We start from the raw sequence: 17,146 nt of genomic DNA on the forward strand, positions 1-17,146 counted from the left end.
TGCATATTTACGTGGAAGAAATGCACCACACACAAGACTTTCTCTTGCTTCTGTTCACTGAACAATCTACATACGCACTTTCTATTAAAAATAATCCTTAGTGTTGGAACACTTCATTTATCGGCTAATTCCTTCACTGCTGGTGTCGGAGCTGACCGCCACCTTTGTCCCCGACAACGCTTCGGAGGACAGGGGCACGTGCTTTGTTCCTGCTTCTGTGTTGTCCACCACGGCCGAGAGAGCGGCCACTGTCCCCTAACTTGATCCCGTCTCCGCAGAGAACACACCAAGCTATCTGGGACCCAAAAATGTCATTTTCTTATTCTCAATTTCTGCTTTCTCAAACAAAACAAAACAAAAAAACCCCCAAAAAGCCAAATAAACAAACCAGAAAACAAATTAAAAGAGGAAGTCCTTTAATCAGTAAAAAGGACAAAAACCCGCCTAGGCTACACACCAGCTAGAGGCCCGGTTCCCAGGCCCCGAGGCAGAGGGCAGGATGCGCCTCCCTGCGTTTCGGCTTCAGCAGCAGAGTAGGGAAGCCCCGATCCTGCTGGGGCCCAAGCAAGCATCCCACATGTTTGTGGCCTGGCCACCTCCTCCTGCCAGAACCCTCCGGAAGCATGAGCGATGACCCCCCAGCTCTGGTGCTGGGGACCCCCGGGAAGGTGCAGGCAGGACCAGGTCCCCCGGTGAAATCAGGCTCTTCCGGCCCCACAGAACGTGGCAACCTCTTCTTGACCAGAAACCAGAGCCTCTCCTTACATTTAATGATTGACTACTGCGTGTACTTGCACACACTGAAATACAGGCCACTCAATATCCAATTTCCCAAGACACAGGTGCTCACTATACAATTAGATGACCCGGATCACCAGAGACCTGACCAATTTCAGAAATAGGTGGGGTCAAGGTTCTGGAATGCATCCTTACAGACCTTTTCTGCCTAAATTCCTAAAGTGATTCACTACGATCTCCTTGACTCACTGCCTCAATACTTTCTCATTTCCAATGCATTATAAAGTTTCTCCATCTCAATTAATATATTTTTTTACATAACTTACTTTTTAAATTTATAACATCACTTTTTAAGGTTGCACATTATTGCACTGAGAAGACATCACTATTAATGGTTCTTCCAGTTTCGCACATTTGGGATGTTCTGATTTTTTGCTCTGTAAACAGCGCTGTGATGAACACCTTTGAAGCTACGTCTCTGGGCCCCTTTGCTCATTCCCATGGGCTTGGTTCCCGGAGGACCCAGCTGGAGGGTAGGGCATCCACTTGCCCGAGGCTTTTTATGTACACTGCCAAACTGCTCGGGGAGGTTTTACAGGTCATCATCAGTGTGGGGGTGGTGCCCTTCCCAGCATTTGCACCAAAATTAAGTATTTTGACTTTAAAAAACAAAAAGCCTTTGCCAACGTGTCCTGGTGTCCTTGATCTCTGTAATACAGCAGAGAGGCAAGGAGCTCCGCTTGCTATTTCTGTGACCCGGGACATACAACTCGAAATATAACTCCCCCCTCAGACTCCACATTTCCTCCCCTGTAAGTGGGGCCGTGGGGCCGACCGCAGCACCAACATTCAGTCACAAGAACTAAAAAAAACAGTGCCCTGGTGGGTTTGGCACAGGCCTGATGGAGACAAAGTGTTTAAGGAATGGGAGCTTGCAATCTCTTTTTTCTCCGGAATTGTCACACTCGGCCTCTCCCCGCTCCCTTCGTCCCTGCGTATCTGCTCAGGGGCCTCCCTTCCCCACAGCTCCGCACCCCCAACCCCACAATTGGCACTCGAGCGACCCACCTGCTCACAGAAAGGACTCCTGACCTCCTCGTACCATGTGCCTCGTACCATGAAGCCTGCGAGCCATGGAATCGTCCCTCTTAAGGGGCTCCAGCTGTATGGTGGAAATTATCGTAGGCACTTCTCCTAATGGAGGCTCTGACAGCTTTAAAAATTCTTACTTTAACAACTTTTTGGTAAAAACGCACACTTAATAAGTACTCTCTTGTAACTTCCTTTCATGACACATTTTGAAAGTAAAATTTAAAACTTCACACAAAAGAAGATACTTTAGAGAAGTTCATCAAGACACCTGAAGAAGAGACCCTTTCTCTCCCCTGGGGGCCACAGACACTGGCCTGGTGACCTTCCCCGATCCTGCCCTGCAGCACAGTGGCTGCTCAGGGGAGGCTCCCCCCTGCCCTTTACTCTAACAACCTGAGTTAGTGCCTTCCTCCTCCTGTTTACCATCCCCCACGGCTGCCTCCTCCTCCCTCCACTGTCCTGTTCCAATCTACAGGAGATGGTAGGGCCAGGCCCATCTTCCTAAGCATAGCTCAGAATCCATCTCACTCCTGCTCTGAAACTCAAAGGAGTTCCCACTGTTTACAGATGAAGAGAAAGGCTCTAATGTTCTCCACTTAGCATCCTCACCTCCACTTAGCATCCTCACCCCCGCCCCCGCACTGAGCATCCTTGCCTCCCCCTCACTGAGCATCCTCACCTTCCCCCACTGAGCATCCTCACCTCTCTCAGCTCCAACCAGCCTCCAACCTGAGCAGCAGGTGCATGTCCTGCTATTCCCCTGACGCCATGGCTCCTTCAGCCCCTCTAAACACCAACTTCTGCACAAAGTCTGCTTGAGTTGCCATGTGCAATGTGACAGCCCTTCGCCATGGTGGCAGGTTCCATGGTCTCTGGGTCCCACCTTGCCCACTGGGCTCGGGCTCCAGGACAGCCAGGACCATATCACATGCCTGTGATTCCCAGGTGACACCGAGCCTGGGGCCAGTGACTTTCACCTGGTCTCAACTGGATCTCCCTCTCATCAAAACTTTGTGGGCTTTGTTTGTTCTTTAAAGATTTTTATTGATTTATTTGAGAGAGAGAAGAGAGCGTGCACAAGCAGCAGGAAGGGCAGAAGGAGAGGGAGAAGCAGACTCTCTGCTGAGCAGGCAGTGGGATGTGGGGCTCGATCCCAGCACCCTGGGATCATGACCTGAGTCGAAGCCAGGAGCTTAACCAACTGAGCCCCCTAGGTGCCCCACGTCAAAACTTTGTTTTTTAGTAACAACAACAAAAAATACGACTGGAAAAAGTTTACTGAATGCCCCCAGCATTGGGCTAAGGGCTGGGATATAGAGAACTAAAAGTCAGTCTTTAACCTCAAGGATGACAACAAGATGACTTTCTCAGAGGGAACAGAGTATTCCGCATTGCACGGCGGGAAGCACCAAGTAAAACTGGGTCACTCGAAGGCACGAAGCAGTTATGACGAAGTCTATCAGTTCAATCAAAGGCTTTAGTGGACAGCGAATTTCACATTAAAAAAAAGAGAAAGACCTTTTGATGCCAAAATCCAGAACATATGATTTTGCAATGAAAAATACCAACCCCAGAAATCTCGGGGCAGGAATTAACAATTGTGCTGTATTTTCATGAGAAAGCAAACAAGCATATGATCACTGATGAAGCAAAAGGTTAATTCCTGGGTACGGCACGGAATCTGGGTGCGCGCCCGCCCCCCTGGTGTGACGGCTGCTTATCCGGGGGCCGGAGGCAGAAGGCAAACCTACGCTTTCGTGTGCAGGGTACCGTGTTAGGATAAAATCCAAACACGAGTATTTCAATTCTTTAAAAGTTGTCATGTCACATCATAAACCTTATGTGCTGCATGACCGAAGTGGGTCCACTGCACTCTGGGCGTCACCAGACCACCCCACCTCCCGTGTCCCGGGCCCGGCCCCCTTCCCCGGCCCACACTTACTCTGGGTCTCGCAGTCCACGCAGTGGGAGTTCCCGCGGATGTTTCGTATCGACTGCAAGGCCATGGCCTCACTCTGGCTCGTCAGTCGGGACTGGGCATAGGAAGACAAAGGCAAGAGGTAAGAACCCCGGGAGACACTGACGCGTCCCCGAGTAACGTCGGGGCAAAAATCAATCATTTGTCAGCAGATACAGGATGAGGACCGTTTGAAGCAGCCACTCCTCTTCTGAGGTCTTTGGGGAAAAAGCATGACTGCCCGAGAATGCTTCGAGCCCCGTGTTAAGACCTGTCAGATGAGAGGCCTCGACCTGGAGTGAGGACAGAGGTAGTTCTGGATCATTCGCGAGTGAACACAGACCAACTGCGACCCGGAGAATGGAAGTGGTTAATGTGCCCTGTTGTGTCGGCTTGCTCTGAAGATGGAAGAATGGGAAATAATCTGCTTATGAGCCACGGGTCAGGGCTTAATCGGCGCCACGAGACACAGCTCATGATTCCTCGCCAGGAAGCCACGTCCACACCACGCTTCATGCCTTAGAGATGCACTTTTCACATTAAGAGTATCTCAGTTGCTATGGCAACGAAGTCACTAAGGAGGGTGGAGGGCAGGGAGGGGCAACTGATACTTAACCCTCTTCTCTCTACAAGTTAAAGAAATACCTAAGGGGGAAAAGAACAACGGAAGAATTTATAAGCTATGATGTGATCATCCATACTTAAGTTTTATTGACAGTATGATATCTATTCTTCCAGCCTGTTTTTAAAAGCATACCTGTACACATATGTGTACTTAAAAAAAAAGCCAGCCTGTATTGCTCTGGAACGTGCACTTTTAGCCCAATGACACAGGGTCACTTCTCAATGCACCCCGCATTCTCCCACGTCATCATTTTGAGTGGCTGCACACTCTGCCGCTTACAAGAACTTCTTTCTGAAGTTTTCTTTGATGGACATCTAGGCGGTTTCCAATTTTTCACCATTGTAAATAGTGCTGTAAAGAACTCACTTATTGCTAAAACTTCGCCTGCATTTGTCATTACTTACTGATGACAAATTTTTGGAAGCAGAGGTGCCAGGTACAAGGGTACGTACTGTTTTTAAGCTTTTTTTTTTTTTAAGTAAACTCCATGCTCAATGTGGGTCTCAAACTCACGACCCCAAGATCAAACAAAAGTTGCGTGCACTACCAAACTGAGCCAGCCAGGCGCCCCAGGATACATACTGTTCCTAAAGGCTGCTGATGCATACACCCAAACAAATTTCAGAGGACACTTAAAACAAGCTTCATTTTTATGTCAGAATTTATAAATTGAATCATCTCATGTCAAATTATCTGATGTGGGATGACTGATTGCTTACTACCTAATAATATAAATTATAATTTGTTTGCTTCTATTCTCTCATTAGCATAATGCATTATGAAGATTTTATTCCCTTTGGTCGGATATCCCAGGATTCAGAATGTATTTAACAATTTATGTTGGCATCTGGAGTATGTGTGTATGTGTGCTCAGAGGGATGTGTCTGTCTGTCTGTCTACCTGACTTTCACAGCATATGTACATATACGTATGCCCCTACCTGAATTACTCACAGGCAGCCAAAATTTCTTAGAGCTCATTCTCAACTGAGTCTGTATTGTCCCTTCAGCTATTCCTTGGATGGGACTTCCATACTGTGCACTCTGACACCTATTCAGCAAACACCCAAGGTGAACAGGTGTGCGTCTGTCTTCCCTGGTGCTCATGAGTCCTCCGAGGGAGAGCGCCCCCCACCCCGAGCACATGTGGCTAGTGAAAGGGACAGCATTGTAGGCCGGTGTTTGTGTCAGGCCCAGAAGTGATGCTGAGTCCGGCAAGGGCATGAAATGGAAACAAGAGACAGGAGATTTAGATCTTCCTGAATCCCAAGGATGTGGCATGGATTCAGGTGTGATGTGAAATACTGTGATTGTGTACAAAATCTGGAGAATATGTCTGTCTGTTCGGCCACGTGCTCTCCCCACTCCTGTTCTGGACCTAGATTCCCATGCTTTGTGTGTGATATATGTGGTCAATCCCCGTCCATGAGGAGATCCAGAAGCTTCCTTGCCTTTGCTTCAGGAGCCCTGTCTGTGGACATGAGTCAGTAAAGCCAAGGTTCTCAGAAGGGAGAGGCACTGATTCTCCCCACCTTGGTATAAAACACCTTTAAAGAAAAGAAGCAAATTACATTATAATAATAATGGCTGTGGTCTGGTTTACCCTGGTTAAAGAGGATAATAAAGTAAGACACTCCATCTTTCTGAAAGATAGACTCCCTTCTTAATGCCAAAGCTGAGCATAAATCATTGGCAGAGGTTTCTTCAAAAGGTCACAAATGAGGGTGCAGGTCAGTGGGCAATGCTCTTTCTCTCCTTTTCTAGTTGATCATAGCTTGAAAAATCGACATGCTCTGAGACTTTACAATGTCCCAGAGAAGGGGTTGAGAACATCCAAGCTACTAAGTAATGAATGAGGAAAAAGCCATAATGGGAATATCACCGGCAGTGGTCTAGAAAATGTGGCTTAGAGTTTGTTTTGTTTTTCTGGCTGAACAATTGCAAAGAATCACCTCCGATTACTGAATAAAACACCGAGCAGGCTTTATCAGCAGAGTTTAGAGAATGGACACGGTCTCCTCCCCAAACGCCCTGCATGCTCATCTTTGAGCCTCTGCTTTTCCTTTACATCCACAACAAGACTCAGTGTTGTAACTTGACATGGGTTTGAATTTTGTGCACTTGTGAGAAGAGAACAGTGCATCTTTTAAGTCTCCCTCTCCTCTCCTGAGTGTATGCTGCGTAAAACAAAGTAAATGTCAACGCATACACCACAAGAGTCTAAAAGATCCCATCATCCACCATAAAAAGGTCAATGCTTTCTATTTGGGATTAGTTGAGAGAGTCAAGATTTAAAACGGGATGTTCTGCCATAGGAACATGGTTAGGCTAGGATACTCATACTTGATACATATCGACACAAAGTGTTTTTTATTCTTTTCAATTATTTAGCTTTTCGCTCAGGAAGAATAACTGGGTCTTGTCAATCACACACATCATATGATGCTTCCCCTCCCTTGGGCATTCCTCTGGGCCTCCACTTCCCTTTAACGATCAGTGGCTCTTGATTTCGGGGGGCAGCCTGCTAAGGGTCTTACCTTATTCTTGCTGCTCTCACATGACTGTAAGCTGGCTAGGATCTGGCTCTCGATGGCTTGGACCCACGCATCTCGCTCTTCATATGTGGTGGCTTCAAAGTGCCACGTCTGGCCAGTGAGGGACACAATGATAAACTCAAAGTTTTCTTCTTGTTCTGAAACACAGAGTGGTGGGGATGAAGAGTTTAGCTTTCATGAGACCGCAGCCCCTCTGCCCGTCCTCGGTCATAAAAGTGCCTTTGGGTTCAATCGCGCCTGCATGGGGCTGGCGGCACACACAGGACCGGCCGACTACACAGCGGAGATCTGAATCCGCAGACCTCCAAACACGCAAGATTTGGTTCCTAAAGCCAGCATGGTTTAGCTGGGTTTCAATCAATGCTCGGGGGATGAGGAAAAATGAAAATCAGTGTGTGATGTCCGTGTCTCTGTGTTGGGCACAGAGGAAGCCACTCAGGAAAATAACACTGTCACTCACTGCACCATGGAGATATCTGTGGGGGTGAAAATTCAGTTAATAGCACTAATCTCAGAGTAGTCTTGATTTCTTTCAGGCACCTGCATGTAGATCCATAGATACACCAACCGCAAACAGGGATGCCCTGGGGGTTTCTGTTCTTTAACGGGAGAAGACCCATTCCCGTGAGGAAGGCTTTCATCTTTCATTCCATCGTCTTCCACCTGGAGAGTGAGTGGGACTCCAGGTGATCTGAGGCGACATGGGGCGACCGTCTGCACAGGGAAGAGTGGGACCTGCAATCAAATCCTGCTGTACCACTTGCCACTGTGGGGTCGTTGGACGGACTTGACTCCTCCGAGGTGCACTTCCTTACCCTTAACGTGGGGGAAAAGGCCACCTACTCCACAGTGTTATCCACTGGCTCAGTGATGTGTGCCGCTCAGGCTGACACGGCCTGGGCCACGGGAGACCCTCTGCTCTCGTCTAGCCCCACTCCTGCCACGGAGATGAAAGGGACGGGGCACCATATATAAACAGCATGACCAGTTACTAATAACCACGGAGAAATCTCGAGCTGGAGTTTTAGGCACATCTCATTTGAGCCGTAGTTTCCAGTCACTGGGCCATGACGCAGCTGCATTACGATCGCCCCATGAGCCCCTATTAACCACCTATGACCTGCGAGTGGACCCCTGCCTAGGTGACCACTCTGTCACCTGCATGTGGTCACATCTACCGCACCAAGCCCCGATCTTCCACACTCTCGGCTCCTGAGCACCCCCCAGCCCCTGCCCTCCAGCCCCTGCCCTTCGCCCAGCTCCCTGCTGCCCAGGTCAGCCCCGCCCTTCTCGAGGCTGCTCGCTCAGAGCCCTGCCCCCCTGGAGCCCCTCAGCCCCAAGACAAGGAGGCTGTTCTGCGCGTCATGTCCTTCCCTGCTTCCCTCTGTCTCAGGAGAGGAACAGCCTCGGCCACTATGGCTGACGGACCCCTCCCACCTGATCCCAGGAATGGGAAGTTTCTTAATGCACAGCCAGCTCTGGGGAACCACTTCCCTAAATGAGCACCAACTGCCTTAGAAACAGGGCCACGCTACTTTTACGTAAAATCTTTACGCATTCTGATGATAACGGTATTGTGCTCCACGTAAAATCACTATTTTAGAACTTAGTCCCCTGGGGAGCTGTGAACAGCACCCGAGGGAGGGAAGGTGGGTACGTCCATTGGCCAAACCACTGCTGAAGGCCTTCTGTTAATGCACCCGGTCTCAGGGAATGTGAATGACGTTTGTCTGACAAGAGGGTCCAGCGCTTCCATCGGCTTCTCAAAGGTCTATGACAATCCTGGAGTTGTTAAAATCTCCTGTGATGTGGGCGCACTGTGGGGTGCAGCTGCCGAGTGCGGGTCAGGCCTGGCCCTGGCTGAACCCCAAAAGGGGCCAAGCTGGGCTTCATGTGGAGAAGACCCGGCAGAGCTCGGGGAAGGGGCTGAAGGAGATGCCCCATGAAGAGCAAGGGCAGGGTCCCTGGAAGGCATCAAGAGACACGGGAGCCTCAGCTGGTGGGGGGGGGGTGTCTCCTGCTTGCTTGCAGGGTACGTATGTGCGCATTCCACGCTCCCTGACTCTCTTTGGCTCGAGTTCTGGAGAGATGGTGATAAGAGTTCAGACGTGAGAGGGCATCGGAAATTCTACCCCAATCTATTGTGCTCTTGAGCGGGAGAACAAATGACCCATGTGTTTACACGAAGCAGAGCAGTGCACCTGCTGTGGAACGGGGCAGGCGGGGGGAAGGCCAGGGGGTGTCTGCCCCCCCATCCCGGGATGCCCTTGGACACCCACGGCCTTGCTGGGATTTTCAACTTAAAAACTGAGGGGGTGCCTGGTGGCTCAGTTGGCTGAGTGTCCGACTCTCAATCTGGGCGGGGGTCATGATCTCGGGGTCCTGGGATCGAGCCCCGCATCGGATTCCTGGCTCAGTGTGGAGTCTGCTTGGGATTCTCTCTCTGCCTCTCCCTCTTTCTAAATGAATAAGTAAAATCTTAAAAAATGGGGCGCCTGGGTGGCTCAGATGGTTAAGCATCTGCCTTCGGCTCAGATCATGATCCCAGGGTTCTAGGATCGAGTTCCGCATCGGGTTCCCTGCTAGGCGGGAAGCCTGCTTCTCCCTCTGCCTCTCTCTCTCTCTGACTCTCATGAATAAATAAATAAAACATTAAAAAAAAATCTTAAAAAAAAAAAGACCTTTAAAACCTTGCTGTGACTTTCAAATAGGTCTCCCCATGACTGACCCACAATTACACCTTGCAATTATTGGCTGAGACACTACCTCTGTGGATTTTTAAAGGCCTAGCTTCTCGATCCATGGGGTTTAATGTCCTAACACTATAAATTACAAATCTCTTCTACACTGAATTTTGTAAGACAGTACCCTGACTTCATGTATTTTATGCAAAACCACCCCAGTGAACTGGTAGGCGAGATAAGAAAGAAGGACATAAGTCACAGTCAGGCCATCGGGAAAACTTGCTAATTCATGGGTGCAACGTGACAACTGTTGATTACATCTACCAAACAGGCTCACACTTGTCTTAATCTGTGAAATTCAAATGCACAACAAAAGCTCCTTCTGATCAAGAATTTTTGAACCTCTCAGTGAAAAAAAAATTTACAACCAGTAGCTTCCCAGTTAAATTTCTGCACAACTGGTCTGCCACAAAGCTTTCCAGCCAGAATCACGAGCTACATGCCCTGGAACTAAGGGAAAGAACTGAGCTTGCCTTCCAATGATGATGGCTCAGGCACGCGGCTACCAGGCCCCAAGCGGGGGGGGGGGGGGGGGCAAGGGTTCCAGCACTCGGGAGACATCGTCTGGGGGGGACCGGCGCACACATGCCCTCAGATGATTCGGCACAAAGCAGTGAGAATACTGATGGGGGTCTGTGGCCCAGGGGCACCGATATTTTTTGCTTCATTCCAATGCGGTAGCTGTTACGGAGAAGAGCTCCTGCAAAGACCAGACTTTTGAATTCAACTGCGAGAGCAGAGTTGGCTTCGTCCTATTAATTACGTAAACAGGACTTACCTAGGTATGCAAAATCGACTCATGGGAGTAAATACAGTTAACTGTTGACAGGAACGTCAGACTTCATTTCTTGCAAATCTCCAAATGGGACTCTCCCTACAGCATCTCCTCTGTGGCTTCTCCATCACTTTCAAAGTCAATCCCACCACTTGTCTTCTCCCTCTACTTAGACTGGACGCAAGTTTCCTTTTCTAGCATCTTCTATGCCACCCAACATTCCTGTATTTGCGCACTATCTGCGGATGCAACAGCCAACTCTGGGACGCCACACCCTTGAGAAGTGAATCCCCCGTAGTGCGTCCTCTTCAGAGGGAGCCTGGAGGAAATTCAGCTTCTCAGAGATGACCCGTAGGCCCTTCCTACTCTGAGACGCTATGGGAGGGAAGCAGGACAGTTCTCAACGTTTTGTAACAAGAGAGCTTTGAGCAGCTGCCCGGCATCGGTGTGAAGGGTCCCAGGGCTCGCTGCAGGCTCTTGGAGAACGAGTGCTCCACTCAGCTAGCAGTATCTGCCCTAGGGGAACCCGGGGTGTGCTCGGCACACCTGCCATCACTTTGCCATGCTCAGCCAGAGTTCTCTTTCTAGCTTGTACATCACAGCTGCTGCTTCTCCTTCCTGGCCCTCCTTTGCCGACCACCGGTGAATATATATCCCCGGTTTAGTTCATGGCCTCCCCACCCCCTCACCGCTTCTGAGAGTTCATTTCCTTCCAAAGCGTAGACAGTCACTTCTGATATATGTGGACAATTCTCAGATCTTTAGCTCTGACCCCCCAGATCCAATAATTTGGGGGATTTAAAAAATGCCCACAGATATTCTTTAAATATTTTGTCCTCGCATCAAATTAATATGCATGAGATAGATCTGCTATAATCTCCAAATGCTCCTCTTTGGTTTTCGCTATTTCTCTTAATGGTTACAATGCTATTTCTAGTCATAAACCTTCAAAATCACCCAGATCAGCCCTCAGTTAACTGTGTCCCTGGCTCTGGCTCAGCCGGCAGGGTCCCTCAGAGTTCTCTGTGTAACAACTCTGTGCCACGCTCCTCCTAGGGGAGCACAGGCCCGGGTGTGGCTTCCATGGCCTCTTCCAACCATACTGCCCTGCAATATGGGGGACAGACGTGTGCAGAGCTTCTCCACAAAACGTACTTGTCATCGCACTGATGGCCTAATCTCCCAGCCCCTAGCCTACCCTCTCTCCTCCCTCCCCGAGTCCCCAAGAATTAAGATGCCAGAACAGAGAGCACTGAGTGCTAAATGCCTACAAGTGAACGCCACCCTAGGGGGAAAAAACCTTTGGTGGCACGATAAATAAGGTCATAATGAGGTGGGAGAGAGAAACTTGAGAGACCTCCACCCAGCAATCAGGACGGGAAGGGGATACGGGCCCCAGGTTTGCATAGCCTCCTTGGCTCCTGGCATCTCCTCCCAAGGAAAGCTTTCCACAAAGATCAACCACGTGTGAACTCAAAACCAAGACACTAAACACACAGAAAACAGGACAGTAAATTTAGATCCAAAGGATTACGGATACAGAATTTAAAGTAACTATGTGTGAAATGTATAAAGAAACACAAAAAATGGAATCCTAAATTTTCAAGCAAAAGGAAACCATGAAAATTGATCAGGCAGATCAAAAAAAAGGGTAGCTCTTTTGGAAATTCAAATGATAGCGGTTAACAAAACAAGCCCCGCCCCCTCCCCCCCCCCCTCCTGCCAGGGTGAAGGAGGAGCTGTGAGGGGATGGGGTGGGGGAGTGAAGAGCCAGAGGACAGACCTGGAGAGACTGAACAGAGGAAGGAGTGAGGACATTGTGGAACAGAGATGACGGGGTATGTGGAAGGTGTGACGCACGCCTGACCACCGGGCAAATGGTGGGAGCCTCACAGGACTGTGAATGATACAGGGCTCTAGACACGGGAAACAGCACCTACCAGGATGGATCACAGCCATGAAAACCACACCAGAAGCTTATAAAACTGTGGAAAACCAAAAACAAGAAAAGGCCCTTAATAACACAAAGCAAGAAAAGGCAGATTGCTCTTAAAAAAAATGGCAGCCATATGGATGACGGATATCTCAAGAGCAACAATCAAAACTGCAAGACAGAAGGATAATATCCTCGAGTCTTGGGAGAAAATAAAGTCAGTCTAGATGTGGAACCCAGGAAAACCTTCTTTGAAGAAAGAGTGGAATACATTTTATGTAGAAAAAAAAAAACACAACAATGGGAAGAGTCTATTACCAAGAGACCCTTGCTAAAGGAGTTACTAACAAATACGCTTCAAAAGCATCCAGAAAACAAGGTCAGAGCTAGGGAAGGATTGGTGAACAGGTGAACAGATAGAGATGTAGATGCATCTAAGCAAAAATTATGTCAAATACTACTTCTGAGAATAAAGTCTCATTTGAAAGTACCAGAGACAGGCTGGTGGGGTGAGGACATTGGAACCAATGTGTTCTCGGGTGGCGTACTCCTCTGCAAGGGGGTGGAGGACGAACATTAGGCACACATGATAGAGTATCAGGGTCAATCTCTACAAGAAAAGAAGTAGAAGGTGCACCTTCCAAATCAGAAGGGGGAAACAACAAAATAAGAAAAATAAATACTGTATGGTGACTAACATAATAAAAAATTATTAAAATTAAAAAAATTATTAAAAAGTAAAATAAAAATAAAAAAAGAAAAAGAAATATGACTGAAATCTTTTAGCAAACTAGAAGGGAACCCCCTTACATTGGACAAAGAGTACCTATCGAACCCCATAGCATCACTATTCTTAATGATGAACTGTTAGAAGCAATCACTTCATATTAGTTAAAGGGTGCTCAAGGCAAAGATGCTCACTGTAACAACCTTTGTTCAACCCTGCTGGCCAATGCAATAAGATGAAACAAAAATAGAAGATCTAAACTCTGGAAAGAAAAAATTTCATGGATTGCAGGACTGTTTACATAGGAAACCACAAGTAATTTAGATTTATGAGAAATAAGAACAACAATTAGTAAACTGACAGTATATAAGACCAATATAAAGAAATGTTAGTTACATTTCTGTACACTAGAATAAAACAAATCATATAAATATATCTGTTTACAAATATATTTCTTTCCATCTGTGAGATAGGGAACAATACAAAGAACCATGAATAAGCCCAGTTAACTTCATTGTTAAAGTAAAAATATAAAGGATCACTGGAATCTGTAGTCACTCATAACAGGTGTTAAAGAGCAGACCCTACCCTGCGTTTCGAGGTGATGGGTGAACCAGAGTGTGCAAGCGGCCACACAGGGCTTCAGGCCTCTCTCCTGGAAGCTGAGACCCTGGCTGGGTGTGCTAATTGTAATGAAACACCAATAAGATTCAGCAAAGCAAAGAGCAAATGGATGCAAGACATCCTGTGACCCAGCCTGGTGGACACGGGCTCTCGAGCAGAGGTGTGGGACTGGCAAGGTGAGGTCGAGGGGTAGCCCCAACAACCCTGGAAAGCACAAGTAAGTTTCATGACCCAATGAAGAACCAACGGTGCCAACACTCAAAACTCCAATTCATCGGAGATACTGTGCTTTGTCCACGGGAAGGCCGGTGGGGTGACTGCCAACCCGGGAAGGCACACAATTACAGAAATAATGAAGCCACAAATGAGGACGAAGTGTGGTGTCACAGTAAGTGTGGTCACTGTGACATCTGTGGGCGTGCTGTTTCTGAAGTGTCTGGAAGCACGGACAGAAGGCCCGGCAGTCACAGGGCAGGTGGGAGCCCCAGGACTGGTCCCCGACGTGACTCACTCCGAGCCATAGCTCGAAATGCAATCAAACACTTACAAAGACTTCTTTGGGCAAGTTCTCTCTTTTAGCTCAACCGCTGGGCCTAGATGTGGCAGAAGATGGGCCCTCTAGTCTTGCCCACACAGGCTCCAGAATGGCCTCCAAATGGAGATGATGGTGCCTTCGGCGCTGGGCTGGCGTCTGCCAGGTGGGCCACACTGATGGGGCTCCTTGCTGAACAGTGAACATAAACCTCTGGGCTACGTGGAGGAGAGGGGTCCGGCTCACGTGGAGAAGGCAGACGGAACTCCCGTGCTGTCCCAGAAAAGAGGCACCTCCACTGGGGGTGCCATTCCGAGCCTTCTTTTGGATTTGGGACCCCAGTCGTCTTTATAAGGAGCTGGGCAGCTGGGATGCCTCGCTCCCCGAATCAGGGGTTGAGACCCGTGCACGGGGTCTACTTGCGGTCTTCACAGGGGGTCCAGCTGATGCTTACAGCCTCACGTGCTTCCCCAGATAATACTGTCTTTACGTGGCTTTATTTTTTGAAGGGGGGGGTAATACTTTAACACTCAGAGACACAGAATTTCAGAACTGAATTATATCTGCCATATGACTTTTCTCTGCCTCCCAAGATTAAAACAAAGTAAGAACAAGGATTACAGAGCAATTGCATTTTTAGTCATGGGCCGTGTAATTTCCATGAAGGGATACTTTGTTTCTTTGCAAAGAATCTACTGCATGGAGTAATAAATATAAAATGCAGTGCGGCCAGGCTCTGCTTCTGTGTCAGGACAGACACTGAGACCCTATGGGCATCATCTCATTACCTTTAGTTATTCTTCTCTCTTTAAAGCGGCCGGAAGTGCTCTTTCTTTGTTTCTTGAAAACAAACTTTTAAAGGAAAGGAACTCTCTCGGGGGGTGTCCAGTGGGAGCTGGAAGGGTCTCCCCTCTTCCTAGCACCCCTTCTGCTACTTTTCCTTGCTACCTGTGTCAGACGAGCGAGGCGGGGGGTCTTTTAAAAGGAATTTCCCAGAAATCTCTACCCAGTTTGTCACTAGGGTCCATTCTTTTAAGCTGGTCGCGTCTGGAGAATGCCAGGGGACGGGACGACATGCATCTGCCCTGCTGTTGTCAAAGCTCCTGTGACAGGATGCCCTGGATGTGGCAGTCACAGGCCAGGGACGGTCCAGCTGCCATCTTCAGTGATGGGTCAGCGCCGGGAGGAAGGACAGTCCCACATATACCAGGACCATCGGAGCATGTGACAGTCTTGGCTGTTGTGCTCTGTTCTGGGGGGGGGGGGGCACGCGTGTCAAGTTTCCTTCTCTGGTTTTCATACCCGGGCAGGGGCCGCAGAGCTCCTTCCTCTCTTACCGGGGACCTGTCTAGATGTGTCCCACAGGTGCGGGCACCTTGCCCCCACCACACCGAGGAAAAGCTGGGGATGGAGGCGGAGTAGGACGGGTGCCTGATGCCCTCCAGGTTCCTGGGTGCAGGGGTCCCTCTAGCCAGCTGTAGCCACCTGTTTCCAAACCCAGTCCTGACTCATCCTGGGGACAAAAGACCTCACTCTGGTGGAAGACACCAATCCACTAACTGGCCATCCTACTAGGGTTAACACCTAGTAAATCTCTAGACTGAATCCTTGCTTATAGCAGTGACCGTTTACACCCATTAAATAAATAGCTTTCTAGATTTCTGGACCCAAATATTTCCCCTTCTTCTGTATGGACGTCCACGAATACGTTCCTCCTCATGGCCTGAAATGAATTTGGATCCAACGATATGGCCTTATTCAAATCACCAATGGACCAGCAGGATTCCATCCCATAATGAAGGGGCACGGTGATATTTTAGTTACAGGCAACTAGATAAAAAATGACAAAAACAATAATTGGCAGTGGGAGGCCAATCAGTCAGAAAGAGACCGAACATTATTCTTCACTGCCACCCTCATTTAAAATGTGAAGAGCGGGCACATGGACCCCATGAACGTACACTTGCTCTTTTTCCTTTCAAGTGGCTTCCTTTCACTAATACAAACCGACTCTTCGTGACAATTACAGCGGCTTATATTTAATTCATCCTGTAGAAACAGAACTCAGGTTGTCAGAAGGCCTGCTGGCATGGACGTCACGAGTGGGCTCCTTCGTGTCGGACGCACACGTCACCAGCAGCCTTCGGTCTGCGGCCCCTGGGCTGGGAAATCAGAGGCGCCACGCACCCGCAGCTCGGGATGAAGAACTGTGTTGTCGCATGGCGTGACATTCCAGGGCTGAGCTGTTGAATAAAGTTTTGTGATTGGGCTCGCAGGGATTTGAACAGTTTTCCGTGTTTAACAGTTAGCTGCGGAGAGGTCCACTATAATAGTATTTTAGCGCCATGAACCTGTCGAAATCAACCTGCCCAATTATTCCAAATGACATTAATAACACCGGATATTACACTAATTGCGTCCAGTTTCTATGCAGACGAGGCCCCATGGGGCTAATTTTGCCTCCTTAGGGGCAAGCAACTCAGCCATCAGACTGATTTCACGAGGAATCCCTCCTCATTACACAAGTCTGGGCTGTCAAACTTTTTTTTTTTTTAAAGGTTAATGGGCCAATCAGTCATCAATTATTTTTGCGGGGTCTTAGCAGACAAAGGGTTAACGGACTCAAAGCGGCTGCAACTGTTCTACATTTGGAAGCTGTTTGCAACAGGAGACGGCTTGGGCCAGGGGTGCATTTTGGGCAAGCAGGTGGAAGGGGAAAAGAGCCAGGACAGATGCGTGCATGTCTCCAGGGCTGGATCCGGGGAACAGAGCAACCGCACTGTGTTCTTGCGAAGGCCCAGGCGATCCGGACCCCTGTGCCCAGGGGATGCACGATGGCTCGAAA

At 48.7% G+C, this 17,146-nt stretch overlaps 1 protein-coding gene across 10 annotated transcripts in view; it reads right to left on the reverse strand.

Annotated features, from left to right (window-relative positions):
* Positions 1 to 17,146, reverse strand: part of AGAP1 (ArfGAP with GTPase domain, ankyrin repeat and PH domain 1) — a 520,170-nt gene that overhangs the window by 71,612 nt on the left and 431,412 nt on the right. For all 10 annotated transcript variants that reach the window (XM_032394158.1, XM_032394087.1, XM_032393993.1 and 7 more), the window contains 2 exons: positions 6,949 to 7,103; positions 3,773 to 3,863 (listed from right to left, as the gene is read on the reverse strand). In XM_032394158.1, coding sequence (XP_032250049.1) covers positions 3,773 to 3,863; positions 6,949 to 7,103 — 246 coding nt within the window. The remainder of the gene's footprint in view (positions 1 to 3,772; positions 3,864 to 6,948; positions 7,104 to 17,146) is intronic.

The sequence above is a fragment of the Phoca vitulina genome, unplaced genomic scaffold, assembly GCF_004348235.1.
Source record: "Phoca vitulina isolate PV1807 unplaced genomic scaffold, GSC_HSeal_1.0 scaffold1, whole genome shotgun sequence".
Taxonomy (NCBI): domain Eukaryota; kingdom Metazoa; phylum Chordata; class Mammalia; order Carnivora; family Phocidae; genus Phoca; species Phoca vitulina.